The sequence below is a fragment of the Tubulanus polymorphus genome, chromosome 2 (assembly GCF_964204645.1).
Source record: "Tubulanus polymorphus chromosome 2, tnTubPoly1.2, whole genome shotgun sequence".
In the NCBI taxonomy this organism is placed as follows: domain Eukaryota; kingdom Metazoa; phylum Nemertea; class Palaeonemertea; order Tubulaniformes; family Tubulanidae; genus Tubulanus; species Tubulanus polymorphus.
The window spans coordinates 29,776,373-29,799,844 of record NC_134026.1 but is presented as its reverse complement, the minus strand read 5'-3'; the positions used below and the strand labels follow the sequence as shown (position 1 = coordinate 29,799,844).

The 23,472-nt window shown below is 37.3% G+C and overlaps 3 protein-coding genes across 4 annotated transcripts; 2 read left to right on the top strand and 1 right to left on the bottom strand.

Annotated features, from left to right (window-relative positions):
• Positions 1-51: 51 nt before the first annotated feature.
• LOC141898589 (sodium/glucose cotransporter 4-like) lies at positions 52-6,839 on the top strand. 2 transcript variants are annotated; one of them, XM_074784572.1, is made up of 14 exons: positions 52-263; positions 511-579; positions 1,405-1,509; positions 1,789-1,848; positions 2,007-2,111; positions 2,596-2,701; positions 2,797-2,877; positions 3,948-4,156; positions 4,307-4,442; positions 4,522-4,780; positions 4,868-5,030; positions 5,259-5,480; positions 5,562-5,766; positions 6,110-6,839. In XM_074784572.1, exons 1-14 carry the CDS (start codon positions 156-158, stop codon positions 6,304-6,306), a joined length of 2,025 nt encoding a protein of 674 aa, XP_074640673.1. In that variant the 5' UTR covers positions 52-155; the 3' UTR covers positions 6,307-6,839. The 2 variants fall into 2 exon arrangements, with proteins under 2 accessions (XP_074640673.1, XP_074640671.1); XM_074784570.1 differs by lacking the exon at positions 3,948-4,156 and adding an exon at positions 3,415-3,641.
• A 728-nt stretch (positions 6,840-7,567) lies between these two features.
• On the bottom strand, positions 7,568-15,808 carry LOC141900515 (uncharacterized). The gene is made up of 3 exons (XM_074787439.1): positions 15,749-15,808; positions 14,699-14,883; positions 7,568-12,186 (listed from the first exon to the last, which is right to left on the bottom strand). The coding sequence occupies exons 2-3, from the start codon at positions 14,750-14,752 to the stop codon at positions 8,179-8,181; spliced, it is 4,062 nt and encodes a 1,353-aa protein (XP_074643540.1). The 5' UTR covers positions 14,753-14,883; positions 15,749-15,808; the 3' UTR covers positions 7,568-8,178.
• Positions 15,809-17,750: 1,942 nt separating this feature from the next.
• On the top strand, positions 17,751-23,245 carry LOC141899301 (sphingomyelin phosphodiesterase 4-like). Its single transcript, XM_074785522.1, has 19 exons — positions 17,751-17,786; positions 18,005-18,088; positions 18,253-18,468; positions 18,551-18,653; positions 18,735-18,796; positions 18,877-19,031; positions 19,126-19,294; positions 19,373-19,444; positions 19,613-19,681; positions 20,218-20,363; positions 20,441-20,531; positions 20,643-20,752; positions 20,833-20,956; positions 21,036-21,075; positions 21,157-21,320; positions 21,393-21,623; positions 21,707-21,841; positions 21,947-22,075; positions 22,571-23,245. Exons 1-19 carry the CDS (start codon positions 17,751-17,753, stop codon positions 22,931-22,933), a joined length of 2,499 nt encoding a protein of 832 aa, XP_074641623.1. The 3' UTR covers positions 22,934-23,245.
• The last annotated feature ends 227 nt before the right edge of the window (positions 23,246-23,472 follow it).

The following is a 23,472-nucleotide window of genomic DNA, read 5'->3' as shown; positions in this document are numbered from 1 at the left end:
CAGCAGTGTACGGTCTCAGTGCTGCCGGTAGGTGTCAGCAGTGTACGGTCACTGTGAAACTGGTTATCGGGACTCGCGGGCTGTCCTGTCACTGTCGACGAATGTATTCATAAGGTTACAGTAGTCAAATGAAAAGAAACCATTAAAGCTACAAAATGCCGTCGGTTGAAGAGGAGAAATTATTAAAAGGGACTAATCTAGAATGGCCGGATATTGTTGTGATAGTACTTTATTTTGTTATCATTCTTGGATTCGGAATATGGGTAAGAAATACTGGATTTGAATTCTCCAATCAAGCAGCTGAGATTTAAGATCAATTATGTACCGGTATCTATTTCACATCTGTCGGAAATATCTCATTTCTTACGAGTAATATTATCGTTTTTCAAGAATATGAATTGATGTTTAGTAAGCTTCCACTGGAAAGATTGGGCTTAACTATAAATCTACTATAAATAGATCTAAGTAAAATTGGTTCTGTAGAAGCATTAATATCTTTCCTCTTTTAAGTCATCTACGAGAAACAGAGGAAGCGTCGGGGGATATTTCCTTGCTGGAAGAAATATGCACTGGATGTTGGTAAGCCTTCTGGACTCTTTGTCATGTATCTTTACTGTTGTTGACTGAACTTCCTCCGAGCTTTACTTTCTAAGAATTTGAACAACGCCTATAATAAATAAATCTAGCTTTTATTCATGACAAAAATTCATGAGGCTTTTTCAGTCCATGACCCGCTCAATTGGGTCATGTTGAACTGCCTTATTAACAGTAGGTCTATATGATTCAACTAAAACTTGATTTTCAAACCAGTTTTCGTAAAAATATAATTCATGCCTTCCTCGTGAAGTAATTAAGCTACAAAAGGGCGAATGGATTTCTCGACGAATAACACTAGTCTTAGATATGCATAATGTTCTGAGTACCGTATTATCCTACATGTTTCATGTAGTAAGATAAGAAGATAAGTTAATAAGGTTTGATAAGATTCGATTGCTCACGAAGTAAATTCCACCAAGCCTCTAAAACTTTCTGTTCTCCCCGATTATGTTAACGGTCGTCAATATTGTTTGATCGATATAAGATCACAGTACTCTACGTGATATTGTATAGTTTTATGTAGGCTACTGCTGTTCAATGAAGTCAATGGAAATAACGTAGAATCTCCAATTCTAATTGAACTTGATATAAACGTGGATCACGTACGTTATTGATTAAGCTGATAAACATTTAGTTGAAGCCTTTATAGCGTAGATCAAAACAGAACACCTTCGCCACAAAATTTACCTGTAAATGAGTAGAGATAATTTTATTTTCAATATAATTATCATTGACACGTTTTAAATCTATGTTTTTTGATGGAAAACCACTCGAATTAGTAATTTCGGGATATTCTGTATTTTTCAGGTGGGCGGTTCACTGTTCGCGAGTAATATCGGCAGTGGACATTTCGTTGGTCTGGCAGGTTCGGGTGCTGCAAGTGGTATTGGAATTGCTGTGTTCGAACTGAATGTAATCATGAATCTTTATGATAATTTCGTACACCGATAGAGTGGCATCACCTGGTAGCTTTTACATTCCGTATGAAAACAAAGAATAACTCGTCAGTTCATGCTAATATATTCCTGCATTTTCATTAATGGACTGTCGTATGTTTTGCCTGCTACTTCACCAATATATTCAATATCTACCGATACTATTGTGTTTGAATTGTGTAATAAAAATCAAAGAATAATTTAATGAATCTTAGAAAACTATAATCAATGTAATATCTAAATATTAATGTTGCAGGCAATATTCATTCTGTTGCTGTTAGGATGGATATTCGTACCTGTTTATATCGCTGCTGGGGTAAGTTACCGACAAATAGTTGGCATACACTGACAATTTCATCGTTGTTTTTTTTAAAGCTATATCTACCTGACAGGCAATAATGTTTTATTATCACCGAATAATCAGTTTTATGCATACGTAGATCTAGGTTAATGAAATTCTATTATATTCTGCAGGTTTTTACGATGCCCGAATATTTGAGAAAGAGATTTGGAGGTCAAAGAATTCGCGTGTATCTGGCGATTCTAGCTTTGCTGCTGTATATATTTACAAAGATATCAGTACGTCCATTGCATTTAGCATTACGATTGAATTGTAGATTTTTTAGTAGAATCTGGAAATTCCCGGGTAGAATTAAGTTGTCCTCCCCACTACACGACTATACTCTCTGAAGAGTCAAGTTGTGCGTACTTGATCAACTAAATTCAGACGTGTCTATTGTCCTATGAATTAGTAAATGGCTGCGATGAAGTGCTTTTTTGATAATATCTGGTTTGACTGTCTTTTAATAGATCAAGCATGTCACGAGACATAATACCTGAAAACCCGTTCCTTGTTTCCGAGAATTCTTTTAATGAATTCCATGTATCATATAGCCTAGCAGTATACGTAATGTATATGCGAGCTGATGATTTTTAGCAGTAAAGCACAAAAATACCGCATCAGTCTAAATCAAAAAATCCCGTGAATCTAATACGGCCTTCACACTCATCCTACTGGATGAATTTATAATTGAGGTATATATGCCTTATCTATTTTTTTCAGGCTGATTTATACGCGGGGGCAGTTTTTATCCAACAATCGTTACAATTCAATTTGTATGTAGCAATAGTGATCCTGTTGGCAATCTCAGCTATATTTACAATAACAGGTTGATTTCTATGTTAATTCCGATGATATTTTGATACCGATCTCATACCGGTAATATCGATGCATTTTATGGTATATATTTTACTATTTTTAAAGGTGGACTGACGGCTGTAATCTGGACTGATTTCATTCAAACAATTATTATGATTATTGGCGCTTTTGTTCTGATGATTCTAGGTATGTGTGTTAAAAATGTATATCAATTATAGCTAAAAAACTACCGTGATGATTGAATCGATTTTTGACATATGATTTAGCTTGCATTCGCACTAACACTCTGGGCCCAGTTTCACAAAAAAGTTAAACTCAAATTTTTGGTGTAATTTTCCATTGGTTACTTCATGTTTTCAATGAGGACAACAATTCAAACTTAACCGTTTTAGGCTTAAACTTTTTCGTGAAACTGGGCCCTGGGCACCATTAAGTTATCAAATATAACTTCTTCAAATTACCTTTAATTCACTACTATCTTCTGTATATCTCTACCCAATATACTAAGGACGTTCTCTAGCAAACATCACCAACATGTTTTATCTAACGTATTTAGCACAAGGTGAGGTTCGTCTTAATGCTTTTGGGTTTCCTCTGACATCTAACAAGGCAAAGGTATCTAACTCCCTCCCACGAATTAATCCATTCAGTTTAAAAAACACTGATTTATCAAAAGTTTGCAGTCTCTGATATTCTGTTATGTGATATCACATGTTTACGCAGCATTCAATGAAGTCGGAGGATATGAAAATCTAGTGGACGCGTATTACACGGCATGGCCAGAGACATCGAAATATTTCAACCAATCAAACAGAACATATGAAAAATGTGGAATTCCTCCAAGTAATGCAATGCACTTGATTCGATCAGCGAGTGACGGAGGATTACCGTGGCCTGGAGTCATTTTTGGTTTGACTATATCATCTGTATGGTACTGGTGTTCTGATCAGGTTAGCCCCGAATCCACTGTTCAAATAATATCTCTTCAAAATTCTAGCTCATATACGATATGACGATTAACTCCCAATACGCTATCATAGGAGGTAAGTACTATTTCGATTCACCCCTTTCAATCAGTTCAAATCTCCGCAGATGACACGAGCAAGGTACGTAGGTTTGATTGCATCCAGCAACCCATACTTACAATCACGAACTATCAAAATGAATCTAAACAATTCAGATCTAATCATCGATTATCAAACAATCGGAAGTTTTCAATTCTATTCGAGTCTATACGTATATCATATTTTGTGTAGGTTTTGTTGAAGTTGGCGGTTTTCAGCAATTGGCGCTAAAGTATTTTGAATCTGCTCCCACAACCTCGTTAAATAGTACCACTGCGTGTGGATTAGCTAATCCCGACGCGTTTCATCTATTTCGTGATGTAAATTCTCCTGATCTACCGTGGACAGGAGTCATATTTGGTTTAACTGTATCTGGTGTGTGGTATTGGTGTTCTGATCAGGTTTGTATAAACATATTCTAATTCGTATCCCCTGGATCCAAAATGTAAGTAAAGGTAACAAACTACCTCGACAAGACCCATATTATTTTAGTGAAACTAATTGTTATCGAGTGTTTTTGTAACGATATTTTTCTGCGTCTCTGTTTTCAGGTGATAGTTCAAAGAGCGCTGGCCGCGAAGAATCTGTCTCATGCTAAAGGTGGAACTATATTAGCGGGATATTTGAAATTCTTACCTTTGTTTTTGCTCGTCTTCCCAGGAATGATGGCTCGTATTCTGTTCCCAGGTAAAACTAAAAAGGTTCATTAATCACAAGACCCATTTTTTTATATGCTTGATTTGCGGATGATCGTGGTGTGTTTTAGATACCGTTGGTTGTTCTGATCCTGAGTCATGTAAGAAATACTGCGGTAAAGAACGAGGATGTTCTGATATTGCATATCCGATGCTTGTGTTGAAACTGATGCCAGTTGGAGCTCGTGGAATGATGTTGGCATGTATGATGGCCGCTCTTATGTCGTCGTTGACGTCCATTTTCAACAGCGGAAGTACCATATTCACCATAGATGTTTGGAAACGTATGCGAAAAAATGCGTCCGATGTGGAACTTATGATTGTTGGAAGGTATAATACTTAAATAGACATATTGTAATTTTTCAAAATGAAAACATCTCTTAAGAAAATTCGACATTTGACTTTATTTTTACACAGAGTGTTTGTTTTGGTATTAGTGGGTGTTGGTATCGCTTGGATTCCAGTAGTACAATCTGGTAGTGAGTTATTCCACTATATTCAAGCCGTCACTAGTTATCTCGCTCCTCCTATTTGTGCTGTTTATGTGTTAGCTGTACTTTGGAAGAGGATTAATGAACAGGTATTGAACAATTAATTGTTTATAATATGTGTGATATCCACGAAAGCGATTGGCCCTTAGGAAATATACGTTCTACCAAAAATCCACATTTCGGCTGCATGGAATTTTGGATGTACGTTGCGTATGTTTGGGATAAGATTGATAAGATCCCGAACCTGCGCACATGAAATGAAAGGCGAATACTTATCTTGAAAATTTCTATAATTGTATTCATCATCACTATTACAGGGCGCATTCTGGGGATTGATGATCGGATTAGTTACTGGTATGATCAGATTCGGCTGGGAATTCTCGTACACCGTTCCACCATGCGGACAGGAACATCTAGACACACGTCCGTCCATTATCAAAGATGTTCATTATCTTCATTTCGGTATCATCCTGTTTTTCGTTGTCGCAATTTCTACAACGATAATCAGCCTAGTTACTAAAGAGATACCAGATGATCGGGTACGCGACTCGATTTTGAACGCCAATCGTGCCGAATACAAATATTCATATGTTAAACAATTATTGTTTGTTCGTTTGTAGTTGGTTAGATTAACCTTTTGGACAAGACACGAAACGCGAGAACGCTTAGATATATCTGATATCGAAGATGAAGAAGCCGAAAAGAAGAATCTTGAGCGCAATGAAGTGGATAGTTATGGCTCGTCAAAAACAGCTACACCAGCCGCTTCCGTTGATAACGTAGCGGGAAGTCAAGGTCACCTCGTTGTTGAAGAACAAAACACTGGTAAGTGAAATCCGTATTATTAGATACTCAGGGTTCGAATCTGCGGAATGAAAGCCACTTACCCGTGGGGCAAGTGTATCTCGCTTGCCCTCTTATAGATCTACTTGCCCTACACAGGCAGTCCGGATTGGTGGCACAATCATCCGTTGTATCGAGTGGGAAAAGGCTTTGAGACATAGAATTACACTTGCCCGGAGGAGGACAAGTGATAATGATAACCTACTTGCCCTAACTTATCCCGGGAAATCGGACAAGGATCGGACCCTATTGCAGTAAATTCTCAAATACTTGGCCATTTAAACAGTAAATTCTTTTTGCCAAGAATTGATATTTTTGTTTCCAGGTACCGAAACGAATTGCTGTAAACGCGCGTTTTTCTGGATATGTGGCATTGAACGCATGCGCGATCAAAGTGAACCTCAAGTTTTACCCGATGATCACACATCCATCAAAGAACAACCGCGCTGGAAAACTTTTACTGATATAAATGCTATCATTCTTATGGTTCTTGCCATTTTCATGTGGGGATTCTTTTATTAAGGGGAGTTGTGTTAATTACGAAAATTCTGGCCTCTCCAAAATAAATCCGATTAACCCGATCCACGAGTATTTTATTTCTAATTACGTGTTACGTTACCCATTTCGTTAATACTTAACAAAACCATTGGATGAAGTTCCTCTGAGTTTAAGAATAATTCATATCATATCTGAATACCTTTAGATCAAGGGCTTGTGACAATAGCCAAGGGTCCAAAATCTTAGATTACTACTAGACCACTAAAAAAGAAAAGGTGTGAGTAAATCTTTTGTACCTCCCCAACCCGCTTTTGTCACAAGCCCCTGTGCTTCAGGTGATAACAATCTTATGTCCACGTATGGAATAATGTATGATTAGTATTTGATACGATTTTAACAAATATACTACATATTGAAAAGTATCTTATCATTTATAACGTTTTATATTGTTTATATAAAATAGTCTATACGTAAGCTTATGTATTTTTTACTATTTTCCCGGCATTTTTGATATATTTCAGAATTCGCCTCTACGAAATAAATGATTGAATTTAGAATTTTTAGTTACTTTATTCTAAAACAGTGACCCTGCCAAATTAAATGGGTGCCGCCAGCCGGGGGCAAGCGAGTGTTAGGAGCAAAGGAGGAAATCGGGCACATCCTCCCACAAACTGTCATCGTTTGTAATAAAAGGGGGAGGGAGGGAATTTGCAGCGTATGCTTAACAGTGTTAAAGATAGAAATCCCCCGCCCCCGACTAGAAAATTCCCTTTTTTACTTTTTAAGATAATACCTCTCTCGGGTCCAGCCCGCTACGTCATCAAAAGATAGATAATCCGTCACGTGCCGCCGCTATGCACAACGTTAACGGTGAATGTGAGAACTAACATACTACTCGCATGCCACAGTCAGGAATATCGGCCCGGTATGTTAGTTTGTATATTCACCGTCAATGTTATATATAGGGGCAGCACTTGACGGTGATTACGGTCTGATACCCCGTTCCGGTGGCGGGTCAGTATGAAATCCGATCTCTTGTAAGACCGTCATAAGCTCAACACAAGAAAGTTCCAACCAAGCGTCTTCTTCTCAGATACTGCATTAGTTGAAACAGCACTTGAATTAGGGAATTTTGGTTGGGATGCTATTTCGTAATAAGTGTCCAACAGATATGAAGTTCTCTCTCTCTCTTTCCAAATATTCATATGACTTAGCTAATTCAAGAGCTCAAGTTACCACAACAAAGCAAAATTCTAAAATGAAGCATTTTATTTATCCCTTTTAGATAAAATAACATAATCGCAATCATCATATGTATCTGATAAGGACATCGCATAACACACAGCGGCACACAGCTAAGCTTTACGTAAATTAAGGGTCACTTCAATAAACTCATTCTTACAGAATTCACATAATTGTGGTCTTTACGAATTTCAAGTACATTTTGCATACATTTAAAATCAGAGATAATAAGTGCAGTTGTACCATCAATATACAAAATAGTAAGATACATAAAGTATCAATAATTATTAAGAAAACGATCAAATATAAACTACCGCGGTACAGTTGTGTACCGAAGCTAAATTAACCACACGAAAAATTACGACAATGATGAAATCATTGTATAAACATGATATTAAAGAGTATATGTACATTACGTGATAGAAATGAAACAATTGTAAACGACCGATTGAATTACTGCATAAAGATGCATTCTTTTTCGACAGGCCTGAATTTAAGAAGGAAATATGATTACTATCTGCAGAATAACGCATGTAATATTTCTAATGTTCCCATTCAAATACATTCGTTTTCATATTATATAAAAACATTAACAATGATCTAAGGGAATCAGCAATACAATCAACACTGACTAAGAGCATTTAAAACTACGATTTACACTGGAGGTGGATTCTGAGGAATAGTTGGATTTTGTACAACTGGAGGTGGATTCTGAGGAATAGTTGGATTTTGTACAACTGGAGGTGGATTTTGAGGAACAGTTGGATTTTGTACAACTGGAGGTGGATTTTGAGGAATAGTTGGACTTTGTACAACTGGAGGTGGATTTTGAGGAATAGTTGGATTTTGTACAACTGGAGGTGGATTCTGAGGAATAGTTGGATTTTGTACAACTAGAGGTGGATTTTGAGGAACAGTTGGATTTTGTGCAACTGGAGGTGGATTTTGAGGAATGGCTGGATTTTGTAGAACTGAAGGTGGATTTGGGGGATAATAAAATCCAGGCTGCATTCCATATTGAGGAGGGATCATTGGGTATCCATAGTGTGGTATAAACATTGGTTGTTGCTGCTGCTGGTGATGCACAAACACATTTGGTGGTTTTATATTAAACACTTGATATTTTTCATATTCTTTTGGAAGAATTGGTCGCATCAGATGTGGAGGCATCATAGGCATGGGGTAATGATGAACAGCTGATGGATATCGAGGTGGAAAATTGCCTTGTTGTGGATGAGAGTAAACAGGAGTAGCGAGTCGTTGACGTAGCATTTGATTCGGAATCGGCGGAGGAGGTGGTCGAGTTTGTGAAGTGCCACTTATTTCAACGATATTTTCAGTATTTTCACCAGGTGTATTAGCAGGATTAGCAGAATTAGCAGGATTATTGCCACTTTGGGCTGAATTACTAACAGTAGACGAGCTGCGATTTTGTGATTCGCATCTGATGAATACATCTTCGTCGATTAAATGAATATCGACATTGATCGGTTCTTTCGGATGAGCACGCTTCAAATGGCGCATCAAATTAATTCGATGCTTAGAACATCCAAATGGACAGTAAGGACAACCGTACCAGAAATCAAGGTTACTGTGCGCCGCTTCTAAATGAGTTGTCATACCGTATAATGTGCTTGTTTTCACACCTCCCGCGCAGTGTTTACAAATATACGTCGTATAATTAGATTCAGGAATAAATGTTTGATTGGATGTCGAAGTATCACCAGGAGAGGATGTTGGTGCAGTTGGAGCCGGTGTTGTTGGGGTTTCAAGGGAGGTTGGAGCCGGTGTTGGTGAGGTTTCAATGGAGGTTGCAGTCGGTGAAGAGGCACATGCTGAAGAGGTCATGGATGATTCATTCACAGTTGCTTCTTCTTGAAGACTCATGACATTGAGGATTTTTAATGATGTTGGGGAATCATCATTTAAGTTGAGAATGACATCGTTATCTTCATCAGCATTATAATTAACAATAGTAACAGAATTCATTGAGAAATCAGTCACAGGTTTAGAGTGTTGAGGATTCGTACCCGGCTCACTAACTATGCTTTGACTATCATTAGAAGCTAGAGAACTAAGACTAGAAGTGGAATTTTCAAATGGACTACTTGTGACTGCGGGACTCATTTGACCTGTGTCACTGTCCCTACGAACAAAATGCTGCTCATTAAACTTAGGATTCAAGGATTTCTGGTTATAATTAGCACGATCTTCAGGCTTTGAAAAGTCATAATATCCACATGCCCTTTGTAGAATAACTTTGTGACCCGGATGCCATTTAGCAAAATGTTTCAGCATTGTTTCAGACCTTCGGCAGAAGGATAAGTCACACAACGGACAGATGTAATGATGTTCATCTATGTGTCGAGTGTAAAAATGAGTCTCCATAGTAACTTGACCCGATGAAGAAAACGTGCAATATCTGCATTGAAACCGAGCGTTTGTAGGTGGAGGAAAAACCGGACTAGAATGACTGCTGTCGCAATGTGATAAACGTACATTTGGGGCATTCGAAACGGATGGGACTAAATCAATAACTGGCCTAGCTTTGGCAATGGGTGAAGAATGTTGCCTACACGTATAATAGTCAGATTCTACTACATTACCTCTTTTGATAACTTTCAATGGCAGATTTTGATGATTTCGTTTATGATGTGCTACATTACCGGAACGAGTTCCAAACACACCTTCACAATGACCACATTTAAAAGGTACAACATCTAAATGAATATACACATGATCTTCCATAGCAAGTTTGTAAAAAGTCGAATAATTACACGAATTACAGTAATATTTCGATCCTCGTTTCTTGTGAGGATGTGGACTTAGAGGGGGAACTGCGCATACGATGGGTCGTTTTGGGGGCGGTGAAACACTCAAAATATCAACTTCTTCATCTTCTGCTGATGGTGATATCGAATGGAAGAGCTTCGGCAGCGGTGCTTTCGGTTTCAGCGGTAAAGTCTCATGCTCACTATTTTCGCTATATTTTTGTTGATTCAAATTTAAACTTTTGACGAAATCTACCATGACAACGCTACAAGGTTTACAGGATTTCAACATCTTCTTGATATTCGATTTTTTAGTCGGTTTTTCTTTTTCCATATAATCAAATGGTGACTTATTCAACTTCTGTCTTTTCCCATTATTCAAATCACACATATACATCATATATTCCAACTTAGGAGGAGGCCTATGCGTTCTCCGTGGACGATTTCCAGAATATTGAGCAACTTCGACGTTTTTAAGAGAATTACACTGAACAAGTTGAATATCTTCATCAGCCAGATTCTTGGTGGCGTGTTCGCTTTCGCAATTTAGACTTTTCAAACGTTTTTTGTAAGGTATTTCATCGGTTTCGTGATTTGATAACGAATCAGATGAGCGCCTACGTTTTGCACTTTTATTGCTGATACTTATTTCTTTTTTAATGTCGCACACTAAAGCCTGAATTTCATCAATACGCTTTTCCACGTCCATAATTGAAGTTGAATCGACTTTATCTTTTTTTGAAACGGGAACACACTTCTCTAGCACCTGACAGTTTACAGGGACTGCTACATTTGCGCACTTGTCATCATTATTTGTAAAAATGTCATCACTATTGTCACATCCACTAACGTGAGATTGGACAGTCTGTATCTCAGCAGAATCATCAGTATCTGCAGATTCATTCACACACACCGTATTACACATATCATCAACGATATTTTTCACAATAGTCTCGTCGCAAGTTGTTTTACTTACGCTCTCATCAATCGAAACATTTCCTTCATCCTTTTTAGCACCAGAAACAGGTAATTGAGCTCGAATAACAATAGCATCTTCTTTGAAATCAGTCATTATGTTGTAATCCGTTATTACGTCGATATGTTCGGTATCTTTTGTATTTTCATTACAAACAGCCGACGATGTTCTCGCAATATCAACAGTTTCACATGGATTATGATCAATATTCATTTGTGGATCAGAGATTAAATTTTCATTTAAAGCTAAATTTTTTGTCTCTTGAAACCTTTCGAATAATCCTGGACGACTCTTATTTATGACTTTCCCCACCAGTTTGAGCTTCTTAACTGGTATTTGAAGAACTTTCAATTTTTTAGCATCATCGGATTTCACTCCAGACACGATAGGCGAAAGAACAGTTTTAAACTTTTGTAACTCATTGCATGATTGTATATTTCTAATCGGACCCTTACTGCGCAGAGACATGACTCGTTGCGTTTTATGCGACCGTAAAGTTCTCGGAGATTCTGGACTCGCGGGTGATGGCTCTTTATTGCGTTGTTTTTTCGGGCTACACGATTTCACGCATGGCTGAGAAGAGTTAATATTAGATGCATGATCATTCGTAATTTCCGTATTTGTGACAGTAGATTGTTTTTCTGACTGAACTGTCACTGTGGTCTCCTCACTGATATCAGACGTACTGCTACTAGGTTCAATCTTTATTGCCTCTGCCACGAAATTGGCAGATTTGCCGCCGATATTTCGACGGTATTTTCTAACTATATCCGGCGGATCTTGAAATTGTTCAACGAAAGTTAGTTTTCGAGTTTTTGTCGGCGGAGTTCGCGAAACGCTTTCCTTGCCACTACTGGTAGATCTCAGCCTGGTTTTCGGACCGCGATCAAATCTCGGTGATGATCTCGTCGACATCTACAAAATACAAATAATTACCCATTTTATTATTCAATACCTATAATTAATTCTTTCCACCATTGTTCTACAAACCGAAACAGGTATTAGAGGGACCACAACCCATTTCATTTTTACATGCACCCCTCTGAAAATCAGCCACGCCTTTTGAAATGTCTGCTGCCCCTACCAGTGTAGATGTCAATATTATATCAATGCTGATAAATGCTTAGAAATATATAAAGTTTTGCGGGAAATCAAGCTTGAATTTTCTGTATTTTTTGGAAGATTGAAAGCATATGGAGAACACTGGTTAATCCGGTTCAGGATTTAACATCAACATACTATAACGAGGACTTTGTTGCGAGTTAAGCGTTAACTCTTGAGTTGAAATGACTACATGTAGTTCATCATTTTCAATTAACTTATCCGGATTCAGGTCCTATTCATTGTATCATTTATTTTCAAAAGGTAAAACGAGTGAAATTTGAGGTAAAAAACACAAGCAAACAAATTAGTTTTTGTTGCTTGCCTTAGGCAGAATGAAAAGGTAACGGGCAATAATCCCCCCCCCCAAATTTGATTTCACAGTAAAACTCAACAAAATACTGCAATATCCCTATGTTGGAAAACTTAGATGATTTTCAAAAATTTCTAATTCTCCACTACTGTTTTTCACAATTCACCTTGAATAATCTGTGTAACCACGCTACATGCATAAAAATGGCATTATTCTATGACTTAGCAAGGAATGTGCATCAAAAAGTGACATAATCATAGTTTTAAAAATGTCTATAAAGAAATATTGTTTTAAGTAATGATAAAATATCTATGCTTACGTATTCCTAGATATTATTGTAAAAACTTTTGGTTTTACACTTTAGTTTGAAAAAATCTGAACTTGGGGGATTTTTACCTTGTCAGATTTAAACCAGGGGGATTATTACCGTTATTACCAACATTCAAATATAAAGCATAGATACGCAGTAAGTAGTGAAGCAAAGTTTACAAAATTTTAACTACCAATATCATGATTATCAGTTTCAGACGGATACTTAATACACAATAAAATCAGAAACCTACCGCTAATTATTTACTTTTGATTGGTATAAATATATGTACAGATTCCTATAGGCTACCAATCAATATAAACCACTGGATCGTGTATATTCATGTGCTTCGAACATTGTCCACTGTCGGCGAATAGACCCATAGTAGTTCCACTACATGCTTAGATGCCTGACAATATACCTGGCGATATTTCAAAGGAACTAGGCTCAGCTGAATGAGCTCTATTGTATATTTACAATGGCTAGCCCTAGCACAGCGAACAAAAGACTTGAATGAGATGAAACAAACACGACTAAAACCTACTTATTTGTTCTGGAGTTGTGTAGGTATTTGATATTTTCTAGGTCATTCTGATTATGAACACGGAGTAGCATAGATTGAGGAGGTGACCTCAATGATACGGCTCATAATATAAATCTTATTCTTCGAAGAACTAGATCTAACCTTACAGTACTCCGAGATCTAACAAACTGATTTTAGCAGTTTTCAGAGCTGTTTTAGATAGACTGATCACACATCACTGGTTTCTCTATTGTTATATATTCATCATTGAGACACATGTCAAGTTAACTGTGACAAAATACAACAAATGGTGACTTTAAAATATACCTCAAAGAATGCGAAAACTATCAACTGGAGATAGTCCTGGCGGGAGGAAGGACCCCAGACACGCAACTCGACACTGAAATTCTCAACTGTACACACAAACCACACCTGATGAGGTCACAAACTCCAACTCTGCTATGAGTGATAATGAAATCCGAACAAAGCCAGAAAACAGAACCAAATTTATGACTATAAATTCGCCAGTACAATAGTGAACACATGTTACAAACTACGAAGCCACGTGTTATACCTATACCTACTGACTAGCAGTGATGATGTGGTGGTTCGAAAGAAATTCATGCATCGTCAACAATTTTACTGCGTTCAATTCCTGATCGATCAAAACCCGTTTTAGGCCTAGGGCCCTAAAGACATGCACCGCAACTAACAGCTGTAGACAACAATCCAAAATGCCTCAAGCAAAATAAATCAATATCAAAACTGAACTTTAAAACACCTTCAATAGTTATGTATTATAGGTGTGGCTCATATAGAATATAATGTTACAGGCCCTGATTTTGATACTAAACAATTCGTCACATTCGGCCCCGATTATTATAACGACCTAACATCAATAATTAGACATGAAAATGATTTTGTTATAACATATTCCTATAGAACAAGTAGAAACATTGATAAATAAATCAACTTCTTTCTTAGGATTTAATATTACAGGCTGGATTGTTTCATCAATGGATTAAGCCCTACATATACACTTGAAAACCTTTGGTCTTTGGAATAGCAAATATAGAGGCTAAAACCAAGGCAGGGTGCCCTAACAGGGTAGGCTAGTGTTAGAGGGTAGACGATGGGTTTAGCGTTATGAGCTGAGCTAAATGTAGAAGTGAGAACTTACATTTTTGTTTTTGTTCTGCTTGATAATTTTGATAAATCTCCGAGGAGGAGCCATTGGTTTTTCAAGTCCACGTCATTTACCACTGCGACACTGCCGCTGAAAATCGGGTCATCCCTATTACCGAGTCCAAGACCGCTGAAAATCTGTTTGGCATCAACATGCAATTCATGGAATTCGTTTTTTTGCTAAAAAAATGAAAGAGTAACCACATGACTAATGACAGCTTTTAAATTAGAAACTTCACATTACTTTCGACTAGGCGGTAGGGCCAGGGCAGGGGCCCTGGCCTGGCTATGCCATCTTCCCCCGGCAGGGATTCGAACCTGATGGCATCGAGATTGCCACAGCATGAAACCCTGCGATAATCGACCGTGTGCGCAGATACATGCGCAGTTCAGATGATGTGATTTTAAGCCAATCAGAAATCCTGTTTTATTTTAGCCCGGGTTTTCCCATTTATAGTTCTTCCTTGAAATTTGCCTCAACGATTATACAACGAGCAATATGGTTTTCCAGTTTTCGTTCGGAAAGCTGCGCATGTACCTGCGCACCTGGTCTACTGATGCAGGGGTTCGTGCCGTGGCTGAGTGTAGCGATGCCATCAGGTTCGAGTCCCTGCAGAGGGAGGATGGGCTATGCTAAAGCCTTTTAGTTTTAGGCTTGATGATGATATGGGTAAAAGTGCAGATCCGCACCTCTCGTGATTGACGCAATCTACTGAATCAGTGAATGACAGTATCCAGGCTAGTCTTAGTCTGAATACCAGTCGTTGTTACCAGGTTACGGTTCCGTTTGTTTCAGGAACAACGGCTAGGTACTAGACTATATCCAGGCTAAATCTTTCTAGTGAAGATATATTAAAATTAACCAATGGCAATGTATGAATTGCTGATGACATTTTGAATCTGAAACAATGATATTTAATGTAATTCGAATTGATTGAACCGTTTACGCGGAGAGGTGCAGATCTGCACTTTTACCGATGATATCAGCATCGATAGTAACTGATGAAATTGTTACTTAGTAAATAGACTGTGAATGCATTTTTACCTTTATCAGAATATATTCATCCAAATGGTTCATCTAGTTTATTTATAGCCTAATAAATTCTGCCAGGTGACTGGCCTTTTAAAAATAAAAATTAATTTGGGAAAAATTGTTTTCACAACGCTTCCGGCTGTATTAAATACCGTGCTCAATCTCTAGACTGGTTTCAATTGAAGATAGAGTCCGATAACCAGTCTACATAATGTTTGGACGCTAATAGGGAAGCGCTCCGGGTTGGAGCTTCTTCCTAATGGCTTTGCTCCATTGACCAGAAATACATGAAGTAGCCTTTTCCTTCCACTTGTTATTCTCACACGCTAGACTTTTTTCGGCAAATAAAGATTTTAATCAGTTTAAAGCCGTGAACGCATTCACTTCCATGTGACACGGAGCATGACTGACAAGTAGGTGCAATGGACAATACATGGAAGACGGCATGCCAGTTGCCAGTTGCTAGTTGCCATTTGCTAGTTGGGCTCGTTGCCAATTGCTAGTTGTCAAATGCCACTTGCTAGTTGAAGATTTTTTCGATCCGTTCACGCTAGTGCCACCTCATTCCTTAAAGATATTTACCATAAGGCAAATCTATCACGTCAAATTAAATTTGATTTTAAGTAAAATCGTATAATTCATCCTGGCAAAATCAAATTTGATTTGGTCTAATCTTTGAATTTAACACGGTATCAAATTCAAATCGATTCATCAAATCATCAAATCACAAATCGGAGGTGATTTCATACGATTTGAATGAAGATGGTGGACTCACAAATATTTTCGAAAAACTGATAATAACTGGTCACAACTTAAAGAAAAACTGAAACTCATTCATAGAAAATAATATTTCAATAACCGGGGTAGTAATTTTTTGTCAGCCGTTTTGAACAAGACGTCAAATTCATCCCGTTGTGCAAATCTTAGGCGAATTTTTCACGTCAAATCAAATTTGATTTTAAGTAAAATCGTTTTTATCTTGTGATAATCAAATTTGATTTGGTCAAAATTTTGAATTTATCACGGCATCAAATTCATATCGATTTGTCAAATCATCAAATCACCACCGGAGGCGATTTGATACGATTTGAAGATGGTGGACTCACAAATTACTGGGTTCGAACCTGGGACACCCCTGTACATCCTCTATTCAGCATCTGGACCACTCTGAATCAGTAATAACTGGTTTCGAACCCGGGACAACCCTGTACATCCTCTATTCAGCAGTAAATCACCCATGATCCCGACCTTCCGGTTAATCACCCCATAGCCCGACCCTTCCAGTAAATTACCCATAGCCGGACCCTGCCAGTCGCCCGCAAAAAAACCAGGACAACCCTGTTCATCTATTCAGCATCAGGACCACTTTGAATCAGTGTCAGTAATTACTAGGTTTCAAACCCGGGATACCCCTCTACATCCTCTATTCAGCAGTAAATCACCCATGAGCCCGACCCTACCAGTAGTAAATCACCCATAGCCCGACCCTGCCACTCGCCCCTGACCTGCAAATTTTGCTCTCCTAAGCTCAGAATACGTTCATTTGATGAATCTGGTTATGAACAAAATATAAGATGTTGTGCTTCATTGATGTATCCTTTGTTGGATTTAGACGCTGAAATCACCACGAGCTCTTCACTTGAAGTTGAAAGGTAGAGGATTTTTGCCCATCCTCTCCCAGGGAGGGATTCGAACCTGATGGCATCGAGATTGCCACGGTATACACTGGTTGCCTGTCCCATTCAATATGAAGATTGAAGATAGAGACCGGTAACCAGTCTCATGACTCTGAAGCATTGCATATAGATAAAAAAAGATGAAAACACGGAATTGGCCTAATTTCGCTATATTTCTATCTATTTATATCTAATTTCCCAAACTTGTTTCTCTTACGATTCCAATATTTCATTACATACGATCGCCTCGTTGATACTCATGACTTAATGTAGATTTTCTAGGTTTAAATCCCTGATATCCAGAGTCTGAACCCGCATTTTATGCAGTACATTAAAAAATGGCCGCGCCCAGCGATTCGAATTTGTCGGCAGTGGTAATTATTTTCATGAATTTCCCCTCTCTTTCCTTCCCACTGAACTTTTTTGAAAACAAATCCGGCTTCATTTATATCCATGTCAGGTTGTTTCAATAGTTGTGATTTATATGTAATATTTCAATTCTTGCAAGCGCCAAATCGAGTTTAGCACCATGGTAGGATGGTCCACAAAACCATTCAATTCAATTTATTTATTTGACAAATTTTATTCATAGGCTAAACTCCATACGGCATTGTCTAAAACACTGCCACAGAGATGTTCAGACATTACAGCTTTGATTGAAAGTACAACAGCTAAGGTATCGTACTATTCTAACAAACAAATAAAAATGTTTATGTACGCTATTCTCCGGTAAATAAATGTTACCACTCCCAAAAACAAATGTTTCTAGAAAGATTTATAACTGATATAACCAGTTTTCTTCTTGAACCCTTCCATTTTTAAATGAATTACATTTTTCAGGAATTGCACTCGATTTTCCCTTCGTTTTTGGATAGCGTATTTGGTTTTAACAATCAGCCCGGATGGGGTCTTCAACGAATCACCAAATCATCTAATCATTCAGATTATCACAGTATCAGGTCATTCCTCTCTCCACTCGGTGCTATGATGAAACTCGTTTTTAAGCTCGTGAGTGAAGAATACTTCAGATATGAGTTCCCGATGTCTTGTTTACCCGTAAGTCAACCTGAAGAGATGAAGCACACGTTTTACTTGTCTTCTGTTTACTGATCTCTATTATCTATCTATTTACTGAAAGTATCCTACAAGATGTAAATTTGAAGAAGGCACAGTTCCAGCATTATACATGAATAAACTACAGTTTCATGGTCATGGATTGCCATCAAATATGCTTTCACTTGGTATCCTTTATGATAATTATTTTTCAGCTTATTTCTTTGTTTACAATGAACATTTTATAATCTTCCTTAATTTTTCCTAAGATGCCTTTGAATACTATATGTTTCATTTGGCTTACTTTTTAGTTAATCCGGTGTTTAGTAAGGTAAGTACTAGTAGTTTTTGTTTACCAGCTTTTTGTGAATCCTAGTATAAAGGAATGTCCATATCTTTTTTGTATTCTAGGGTGGTTTAATGAACAGTCCAACTGATTTGTTATATTTCGGGATTATTGAGGATTATTTGAATCATTTCTTGCCGTTAGATAGCAGCAAACCAGTATCTGATAATAGTATATTAATTTCATCAGTTCACAATTCATTTCAACATAATTCACCGAGGTATGGAATTGAATGCAAATATTTAATTTTGAAAACATAAGAAATGCAACAAATACAGCATCATATCTTATCTGGCTAATTTTTCTTTCTAAAGAATGTCTCCTCATCCTTCATTTAATAAATGGGGAACAAGTCCAAGTAGCAGATCGCATATGAGTCTATTACGTTCTCAGTCACAGTGTCAATGGAAGACCACTCCACACAGTCCTTCTGTCACAGATCAAAAAAACAACCAAACAAGTCGATCCGAGTTAGTTATACAGGTAGGAGTTCTAACGATGAATATCAGTCGAATATGAACTGGAAACCTTTATGTATCTGTTGATGTTGACATTTTTTAGGTGTTTGTTGAATTTTGGTTGAATCAAAGCTCGTTAGATATAGACACGCCACGAGTTGGTCGACATTCGAATGTAAGTATTCATTTTATTCTAAATGAATAATTAAATTGCAAACAACATTAATTTACAGGGGAGAATAACTAGTTTCATCACAGAAATGCAATGAAGTATGTTCTGTATTAGATAACATTAAGTATTGCACAATGAATACTTGATGGTTTAAATGTTTTTATGCTACAGAATATAGGTGGAGGTCTATTTCATAGCAGTTCAAATCTGCATTATACAAACTATTGCAGATTTCTGCTTGTAAGTACGTATTTGTAGCATCCTTATTGCATGTGTAGGAAAGCTCTTAAAATCATTCGTCTCCAGCTCTTAAGCTTTAGTTCTAGATTTTAACTGAACATTTTGTGATTAGAAAAAGAAATAAATTGTAATTACAGTAAACGTTCTCTGAGAATCTTTACATTTTTTTGCCAATTTTGATTTACCAAACCCAAAAATCAGCTTTGAATTATCCTCCCTGGTTAAAGTTTGTATGTTTTGATTGTCTAAGAGTTTTTTTTTGTTTTCCTTGGATTTGCATCAGCAGTCGTTTTCTCGCCATCCACTTGTGAAATGTGTATTATCCTATTGTCCTTAGTTGTATTAACACACTACATGATTTATTGCATGGGTTTCGTTATTTCTTCTGTGCTTCTATAAGCTCTTTCTAGATGCAATACTTATATATATATATATATATATATGATTCATATAAGTTTGCTAAATGGAATCTTAATAATTCTGTTTCTTGAAAAATTGTGGATGTATTTAATTTATGAGGTTTTCTTTGATTATAGGAGAATTTTATGCCGAGTGTTGATCATGTACAAGTGGCTCGCATGATTGTGAAGCATTTACACTACTTCACTAATAGTGCTCGTGAACAATTAGTTGTGTCACCATATAGTCAACCTACCATAGATCCTATGGAAGAATTTAAAAGGTTTGTAAGTAAATCCTCTGCATGTTTTGCTAGGCTGATGGCATCCTAATATACGGTAATTCTCTTCTCTATGTCAGGAATGTCATCCCGGGTCTTGTGCAAAAGAAGCTATACTCTTTCCTGAAGCATGGTTTTCACAAATGGCCTCTAGATACGTCATTTAGGATGGTGAGTGTATTTATCTGTGTTATCAAAAATTCATAAAGACTTTATGAATTTTTGGTGTTATGTGAGGTTGACCGTTTGATTGGGTTTTCACTGAATATTTCATGCTTACAGATGTTGGAAATGTGGCTGAGTTATATTCAGCCGTGGAGATATCAGGACGTCTCCCAAGCGTATCAATATAAAGAACAAAACGAACGCAGCAGGCATGTCGAGGAAAAATGGTCAGTTTTTCTGAAAATTAACATCCATTATCTCGCATTATTTTCTCAATCGTCTCATGATGGTTTACGATGTTTTGTAGGAATGGATTTATCTTCGATAACTTGTTATTTTACACTGGATTATTTCAAGAATTTTTGCCGAGACTGTTCAGACTGGACTTGAGTTCGCCGAAAAATGCATACATGCTTTACAGAGTGACGAAAGTAAACATCCATTGATAACGCTTGAAAACTTGAATTCATGTGATGCAGAATTGATAAGTCGTTTGACTCGTAATTTCAGGTTTTTAGTGCGCCCGGTCTCGTTGAATTGATCTACAATGGTACGTATATCTGAGCTCATGTTTTATTGGATTCGATAATTCATGAAATCTGAATTAAACCAATATTTGAATGAATTTCAGGAGAATCATCTCTATTGGAGCCGCATAGACATCGTTACGGACAGGATTTAGGGGGAAGCTACATCAGCGCAAATACTTCCATGTCATTCTTCCATCTACCGCTTGAATTAGAGGGTCCGGTTTATGAATACAGACCGATGTTTAGTGATGATACGAAGATGATAGTAAGCTCACTGTACGTCAGTATCACGGGGTATAGATAACAATTATTCTGCATGATTTGTTTTATTTTGTAGATTTCACAGTTGATACAGATGATTAAACACGCGAAGGTGACCGCAGCCAGTATTCAATCGACCAATGAGAACGGCTCCGGTTTATTATCGTTTCTAGGATTCGGTCCGATGGTTGATTATAACGCTCAGAGATTCTCTTCGTTTACCAGCGAGGATTCCTCTTCAGCCGATTCTCGTCGAGTTGAGATTCATCTCGAGCATTCCGCGAAAAACTTGTGCGCGATATTCCGAGTAAGTTTGTACCGTAAATCTGTCACAGCCGAGAGAATAAAAGGAGACGAACCATACTCAACAAATAATCTGTTTAATTGTAGCTGGATGAAGCGTTTATCACTGATAATATACAACTATCATCGGACAATAGTGGGATGAAGATGACCAGTACGTTACCACCTGATCACATCCTTACAGACCACGGGCCTAGACTTACAGATTTAGGTCGAATTCAGGTAGCTCAGACTTATACATATACTCTATTCATGCGCTTTATTCATTCACCGGATACATCGTAGTCCGAGTTACGCAATGTACTTAAATAGTTTTGATGTATTTAGCTGATGAATGGTTTGAGAAAGTTTGAGGTGAAATATCAGGGAGATCCGGAACTTCATCCTATTCGTAGCACGGAGAGTAAAGTACTCGTTCGAATGTTGTATCATTTGTCTTCATTTCTCAATCAACAGGTGAGGAATATTGTTCGACAATTATAGGATGAACCAGGGAGGTGGTTCACTCCCGCCTCCCTGGTTCATCCTATAATATAGGATGAACCAGGCAGGTGGATCACTCCCGCCTCCCTGGTTCATCCTATAATATAGGATGAACCAGTCAGGTGGTTCACTCTGCCTCCCTGGTTCATCCTATAATATAGGATGAACCAGGCAGGTGGTTCACTCCCGCCTCCCTGGTTCATCCTATAATATAGGATGAACCAGGGAGGTGGTTCACTCCTGCCTCCCTGGATGAACTAAGTTATTGTCATTATTGATTTATATTAGTTTGTTTCTTTACTGATATAATACAAAAATACAGTCACATCATCATTAAATAAAAGAGCTGTGTCATAAGATGTAGCAAAAGGTATACTTTTAACTAGAAGCCTAATGCCTTGATAAACTCTATAAATTGATTTAGTTAAACCGTTAAATGGTCAGTCATACATGTTTTGTTTTTTCCAGTTTGGTGAGAAGATAGAACAGTTTTATAATCGCACGGATGTTATAGGTCGAGTCAGCAGGCAGCTTCTACTCCCTCCTATCAACAATATATCTCCTGTTGGAATGAAAGCTTCTTCACCCGGTTTACCACAAACAGACAATCAAAGACTTCTAATTAAAAGACCACGAATTTCTCTAAGATTTCTCAGTAGTTTTCAGAATTTGACGTATGTGACATTGTGTTATATGTTCATGTGGTATTCATTCGGATTTGGTCCGGTATTGTTTGTATTTTTTATGTTCGCGTTATCGATCCTGTACGCATTTCTCAAGTCTCTGATAACCACAACCGATTCAGGTCTGGATCAGTCTCATATTAGTTGATCGTTCGTTTTTTTTGTATTTGATACGTTGATTACTTGTTGCATTACGAATAACTTTCCACAACTTTATTATTTGTTTAATTCATTTGTAATGTATGCCTGATAGTTGAATATTATTTTGCATTTAAATTGCTGTGTAAGATTTTGTAAGTGCCGCGTACCGGTATATGAGTCAGAAACTTTCTATTATTGTAAATTAAATGCTTCATTTGTGATAAGTAGATACCATGAGCAACACTTGCTTCTTGGATGTTAGCCAAGCTTATACGAAGAACTAGAACAACTGTACAAATTTTGTCAAATGCTAATAAAATGTGATGTATATATAATATGTATTCATATTTCCTGTGTTATCTATTCTAAGTCATATTATCAATGTTTACCCCTGTCAGTTCGATATGTGGTTTGTTGGAAATATTCTATAGATGAATAATATCTGCATCATGATCCTTCTGCCTACCATACACATACAACACTATTGCAGTGCTATTTTAATTGCGCTGTATAGTTGGAAAGTTCCCGTGTGGGATGTTTATTATA

Coding starts and splice junctions, on each gene's coding strand:
- LOC141898589 (XM_074784570.1), top strand. CDS start 156: ATGCCGTCGGTTGAAGAGGAGAAATTATTAAAAGGGACTAATCTAGAA. Junction 264..510: donor TTCTTGGATTCGGAATATGG/GTAAGAAATACT, acceptor TCCTCTTTTAAG/TCATCTACGAGAAACAGAGG. Junction 5,767..6,109: donor TGTTGAAGAACAAAACACTG/GTAAGTGAAATC, acceptor TTTTGTTTCCAG/GTACCGAAACGAATTGCTGT.
- LOC141900515 (XM_074787439.1), bottom strand. CDS start 14,752: ATGGCTCCTCCTCGGAGATTTATCAAAATTATCAAGCAGAACAAAAAC. Junction 12,187..14,698: donor AGCAGAACAAAAACAAAAAT/GTAAGTTCTCAC, acceptor TGTATTTTGTAG/ATGTCGACGAGATCATCACC.
- LOC141899301 (XM_074785522.1), top strand. CDS start 17,751: ATGGCCGCGCCCAGCGATTCGAATTTGTCGGCAGTG. Junction 19,032..19,125: donor TTTCAACATAATTCACCGAG/GTATGGAATTGA, acceptor TTCTTTCTAAAG/AATGTCTCCTCATCCTTCAT. Junction 21,624..21,706: donor ACTTGTGCGCGATATTCCGA/GTAAGTTTGTAC, acceptor GTTTAATTGTAG/CTGGATGAAGCGTTTATCAC.